This window comes from Beta vulgaris, chromosome 8 (genome assembly GCF_026745355.1).
Source record: "Beta vulgaris subsp. vulgaris cultivar EL10 chromosome 8, EL10.2, whole genome shotgun sequence".
Classification (NCBI taxonomy): domain Eukaryota; kingdom Viridiplantae; phylum Streptophyta; class Magnoliopsida; order Caryophyllales; family Amaranthaceae; genus Beta; species Beta vulgaris.
In genome coordinates, this window is record NC_079209.1 from 3,669,900 (window position 1) to 3,676,339 (window position 6,440).

The following is a 6,440-nucleotide window of genomic DNA, read 5'->3' on the forward strand; positions in this document are numbered from 1 at the left end:
CTACCGAATCTCAAGGGATTTCCTATAATAAAAAATGAATGATACGATTAGGACTGTGTTTGGATCCTCTATAGTTCTAAAATAACCTTACAAGATAGAGTTTGAGTAATATCAATCATTGAATAAAAAATCAATGACTCATATATTTTCTTTCCAAAATCCCCCCTATTTTATTTCATCAAAATCCATCCCTAAATCTTTCCCTTCCACAATATGAGTCCTTGATTTTAAAATGTATTGTTCAAATACAACTCTACCTTGTAAAGTTTCACTAAAACTCTAGAGGATAATACTCGTTAGGAGTTAGAACTAAGGGTGGTCAAAAGTATCAAAACCCATTTTTCGGATATCTTATCTAGTTTTTTAATTTTTGGGTATTCAAAGTTTTTTGTATAGGATCAGAATTTTTCATTTTCGTATATCTGAAACATGGAAATTTCTTGGGTATTTTCGGATATCTGATCCGGGATATCCATTTTTAAGGTCGGATATCCAAAACCTATTTTACGAACTTCTCCTTTGAAACTTTCAATCCTTTTGCTTTCGGATATCCGGTCCGATCCAAAATTTTGCGGAAATATCGGATAGGATATCCGAAATGAACACACCCCCTAGTTAGGACTTAGGAGTGAGCAAAATCATCTCTCCTACCCACTTACATAAAACAGATTGAAATTTAGATATTTAATTTTTTTTCAATCTTACAAAAGATGATCCTTATCATTTGATTATCCGGTTAATGCATTAAATTTGGATCGAATAGCCTACAAATATCTTAATGATATTTTATTCTTGCTTTCTATCATAACAAAAAGTAATGATAATAATGTACGTCAAAATAAAACAGCAAACTTAAAAAGGTCTGTCCAATCTCGAATTAATTTTTTTTATGGGTAAGAAAAAATCCTACGTGCTACCCGTGCACAATACCCCCACCTAAAGCCCAATCTCAAACTTATACTTGTTAATTTGTTATTGAAGGTGCATGTTTAGTTGATGCATACACAATTACACATGAATAAAAAGTTCTCACAAAGTGCTTATTTCCAAAACCGGTTCTAAATAACCTCACTTACCAGAACACAAAATTTCTAAACTTTACTGTATTACAATTTACTTATCAAACACCACATATAACAAGCAAAGACAACCCCAACATCTCCAAAGAACAGGAAGATTGCACACAGTAACTAAGCCATTGCTGGCATCTAAAACCAAAACCACTATAATACACATCTACCTACTAATCCCGCAATTCCTATACACTCTCTCATTTAACAAAATGCAACATAAAATGCAGAAAACCACCAAATTGAACGAATATTACAGAACTGCAACTGCTTTCCTAGGCATATCCATCAATGCCCTTGTTAGCATAGAAGCTCTTGCAGGTTTGCTAATTTGATTCGAGTAAGTTCGACTTACAGGTGCATTAGCCTCTGCTACCCTTTCATAAGTAGTGCTAAACCACTTTGCTTGCATGTATTTTTGTTTTCTCCATGGCCCCATATGCATTTTCTTGTCTTTCATACACTTCTTGGTTGCCACACTCAATATCTTGATTAATGCCTTTAATCTTTCTGCTTTCCCAACAAAGAACTCGGGCAATCGACTGATTAATTGGTTGTAATCTTCGCTTGCTCTCGCCATCTCAAAGTCCGCTCTGAAACTTAATTCGATTATCACCCTTGTTTCTCCCTTCTTTGAGCTTGAATTATCGATTACATCAATGAACTTGTGCTCGCCTATAGAAGAAAATGAGAAACGAAAATTTAGCTTAAAATGTCCAATTAGATATGAAAATATTGAAGAAGTAACTATATCAATTCAAGTATCAAGTGGGTTACTAGGTCTTGGATATGCAAAGCTATACCTCAATTCGAACATATTTTAATTGTGGCTCATTAGTCATTAGTCATTAGTCAATTCAATCTCATTCATATTAGTTTGGATCTACATCTAAGTCCACAAAGATCTACTCCTACTCATACGATAGCAGCCAAAGCACAACTTGCTCTTGTCCCTACATCTATAACCAAGAATATTCCTTTCCACAAACATCGAACGACAAAGAAAAATCAGTCATGTACTAAAAATCGTTAGTTAATTACTCACTCCGTTTTCTTTTGTTGTTTCTAATTGAAAATTTTGTTGTCAGAAAAAATTAGTCAAAGTAGTAAGACCTTTCGAAAATGAAGGGAGTACAATTACCAGTTTTTGTACTCAACCTAATCCAAAAAATTCATTTATACAATTTCCAGGAAATTCAACAAATATTTCAAGCAAACATCACCTAACAAACTCATCAACATTTATTTTAGAGTGTAATTAACAATTTACTAGCGCTCGACTGATTTTTCAAATACCACTTTTTTTTGGTCTAAACTTTGATCTAGCAGTATGCTTTAAAAATCTTTAAAATGTTCAACTAGCTTTTATTTATGTGGCTGTACACAGATCTTAACAATTAGTATTCTAAGACTAGTTATACGAAGATCTTGCTCCTTTGACTTGTTATAGACAACTATACAAGTAGATTAGATTTCGATCTCAAACTTAGTCAAAAAAACATATCAAATTAATGACACAGATCCAGCTCATGAAACTCTTAAAACATTACTCTAGAATACCTTCCGACATTAGTTTTCACTATAAAATGCATTTTGATTAACTAAAATAGTGTTATCCCAACCTAAGCAAACGTATAAATTATTTCGTCGATTATAATTTATGCAACACTTAAGCTAAATGCCTAATTATAAGCATTGAATATATAATTGATATTAGTATAGAAATTGTATGTCAAATCATGTGTCGATTGATGTTATCAATGCTTAGTTATTGTTGAAAACGATACTTTCTAGTTCTTTTCGCTTTTTATAGTCCGTCCTTGGAAGAGATGCATGCCCAAAATGATTCTTACTAAGCCGAAACCTACTTAGGTGAGAGTTCAACCCCGTGTCAACCCCAAGACGAATTTGTAGGTCATGAAATTTGTCAGTAAGAGACCGCCTACTCTTAAATCAAAATTAGGCCATGATAAGCCCAGTATTAAAAAGATCATTAGCCCAATAGTGACTAGGTTAATTTCTTTCGATGACCAGTTTAATTCATTTAGTGACTAGGTCTACTTTTATATTAAAATTAGACCGTCTCTTCTAATAATTTTTGAAAGAATAATCCTCATGATCAAGCAATTGAAACAGGTAAAATGTATGATGATCAACCTGAAGGAATTTCCGGTGAGCTTCTCCACTTAGTCTGGCAAATCGCGCTATTGTAGCCGGCATTCCGAAGCCTAGAACAAACTTTTCTCATCATACAACTCCGGCAATTATTTCCAGCCACCACTTTGCCACATTCACAATGATTCCCTTGATCTTGTAATTCTTTTAGTGCTTCTTTTGTCACATTTCTAATTCCTGTTTCCAGAGATGTGGTACGGCACAATGTTGCCTGTAGTTCACAATACAAAAATCAAAAGCAAATTTAGTTGGACATAAATATATAGAGTACACTCTTAATTTAACAACCACCATCTAAAAAAAAGGTTTAAAGGGCTTTAAAAATGAAGGAGAACTGTCTATTTCTTACTTTGTCTAACAATTAAAATCTTTTGTCTCATAATTAATATACCAAACCAATTATAACCCACTTTATTACAATTCACCGTGATTATTTAGGACAACCATCTAATTTTCGTAAAGCGTGAATGTCTTATATTTTGAAACAGAGGGAGTAGATCACTACTAGTAATTAATATTCGAACACATTATAATCAACCAATAAGATCGTTTCAGAGAAAACTTGCGCTTAATTTAGAGATCTTACTCAAACCCTCTTAGCATATTCTAGGTTTAAAACGGTAGTGCTATAGGAACGGCTAAATCTAGAGCTTTACTTGATAGACTTTACAAGTGCTTATTACCATATATTATGAAATTTGTACGAATGATATTTTGACTTAGTGGTTAAGATTGAAGTACTGTGAACGATAGATTCTTTGTATCACAATATATATCATAAGCAAACAAAAAATGAACATTAAAAGCATATTTTTTTCTTATACAATGAAAGCAAAATAAAGATTAGTAAAATTAATGAAAAAAAATGAGCAAATCTCAATCACATAAACACTATTTGCAAATTTCAAACCATACAAGACAAAACCCATAAAGTTACCAATATAAAAATTAATCACTTTGACACCCACCCCACAAAAATAATAAATTATTTACTATCCGATTTTATTAATTTACCTATTTTTTTGACGTACATCTTCAATTAATAATTATGTTACGTTGAAACAAATCTAACAAGATTATACATGGATCATATTTTCCCTCAACATACAAATCACAAGATGTTGTCAAAGTCTTCTATATAAATATGATTAAAAAATCAAAACAGATAAATTAATAAAAATTTAAAAAATTAGTAGATAAAAAAGAAAAACATACTACCACTAAAAATTACCTGTAAAAGGTTATGTTGATTATCCCAAAAATTCTTATTTTCTTCAAAAGAATATTCTCCTTCATCATCATCATCATAAAAAATAGCATCATCTTCATTACTAGTTGTACTCTCAACAGACCCTTCAAGAAACCCAAACACAGAATCCGACGAACTCACCGCCAACTCATCGGAAAACACCAAATTTCCTTCTCCGGCGGAATTTTCATACGCTAATATACGACGAACCGTCGGAAATCTCGTCGGAGCTCCGGTGATAGCCATGTAATAAATACTTTAAATTAGCAACTCAGTCTCAACTCACCTCACGTGTAATATAATGAAAGTCGAGAAAGAGAGAAAAGATATTGTAATGGCTATTTTTTTGTTGTTGTTGTTGTTTTGGTTTATAACCACAAAATAGTTTTTGTTTTTGTTGATGTTTTTATGTGATTTTTAAGGTGTAGTTATACTTATATATATATAAGGAGGAATTAAATGATTATTGGGGGAGTTGGTGGGACCCATAACATATGGGACCAACGAGTCGCCGCGCATGGGTAAACTAGGAGGAGTAGACAGCTAAGGTCCACGTCAGAGTATTACCTTGTTTGTTCAATAATTTCATTCCACCTCTTTTTAAGCTAATTCTTTGGTTTTGGATATACCGATATACTGAGATGATATGCTCGAATATTCTCATCTATTCTCATCTTGATTTAAACCTTCTTTTTATTACACCCTCTTTTTTTTCCTTTGATTAAGGAGAAAATTATATTTTGTATAGTTTATTTTTATCATGCACCTGGTGACCTGGGTGTATATATAAGTAGTTATGAGGGATGGCAACCCAGTCCGGATCCGACACTAGTCTACTCCGATTCGAAGGAAAAAATTCAGTCGACTCCGACAAAAAAGTAATCAGACTCCGACCCCGTTTAAAAAGTCCGACTCCGAGTTGGAGGAGGGTCGGAGTCAGATCTCATAAAATAATTCGACATCCGAATTCGATTTTGAGTCAATCAATCCTTTTTTCTTACTTATGTTAATGTGTTATATATGTATAATCTGACTTCGACTTTTAGCCAATTGTATTATATAGGATTTTCCATTGAAGAAATGATTGTTAAAAATAATAGTAATATTTATATTATTTGTACTATATAAGATTTCTAAATGATTATAGGAATAAATTATAATGATTAGATTATTGTATTATAGAAGACTATTCTATTATAAAAAAAATAGGGAGAAAAATAAGTCGGATCAGGTTTATAGTCGTATGTTCGGATTTTAAGTCGGGTCGGATTCGGATTTTTGAACATCGGACTAGGATTTAAAATCCAACTTCTTGTAGAGTCGGAGTCGGATTATGCATAATTCGGTCCAAGTCCGACCTGGTTGCCATCCCTAATAGTTACAGAGTCACGATGCACCTGAAAGATTATGAGGTAAGTGATTTTGATTGTGGAATCAAGTAGATATAATAGGTGAAATTTTAACCCCTTAAGTTTTGCATTCGTGTTTGATATCTCAACCAAACAAGGTTATCCTTTCAAACACGAGAGAGCTCCAAAAATTGAACACAAGTGCATGTTTGATTATAAAGTTGTCATAGAAATTTTAAGGCATGTGCAACTGTGCTAAGTATAAAGTTGGGCAATAAATTTTAGAATATTATGCATAAATTGTGAAAAAAATAAAACAATGTATTCCATAAAGTAGTCATTTTTAAAATATTTTGACAAAAATAAAGTTCGAGTTTGAGCAGTGTAACTAAAACAAACATTTATAATATAAGATTTTTGAACCCTTTTAAAAGTGTGACCTATGTTATAAGTCGTTTTGTACGCCTTGTTTGATTATCGTAAGTTGTCTTTATAATAAAGTAAAGACCAATGTCCTTTTATAAATTAGTTGTTTGATTAAAAAGCCCTAAAATAATATATCCATAAAAATTAATAAATATAAATAAAAAATCCTAT

The 6,440-nt window shown here is 32.1% G+C and overlaps 1 protein-coding gene across 1 annotated transcript; it reads right to left on the bottom strand.

Moving 5' to 3' along the window:
* Positions 1-1,015: 1,015 nt before the first annotated feature.
* On the bottom strand, positions 1,016-4,910 carry LOC104900698 (hypothetical protein). Its single transcript, XM_010688190.4, has 3 exons — positions 4,477-4,910; positions 3,228-3,456; positions 1,016-1,745 (listed from the first exon to the last, which is right to left on the bottom strand). Exons 1-3 carry the CDS (start codon positions 4,738-4,740, stop codon positions 1,324-1,326), a joined length of 915 nt encoding a protein of 304 aa, XP_010686492.1. The 5' UTR covers positions 4,741-4,910; the 3' UTR covers positions 1,016-1,323.
* Positions 4,911-6,440: the final 1,530 nt, after the last annotated feature.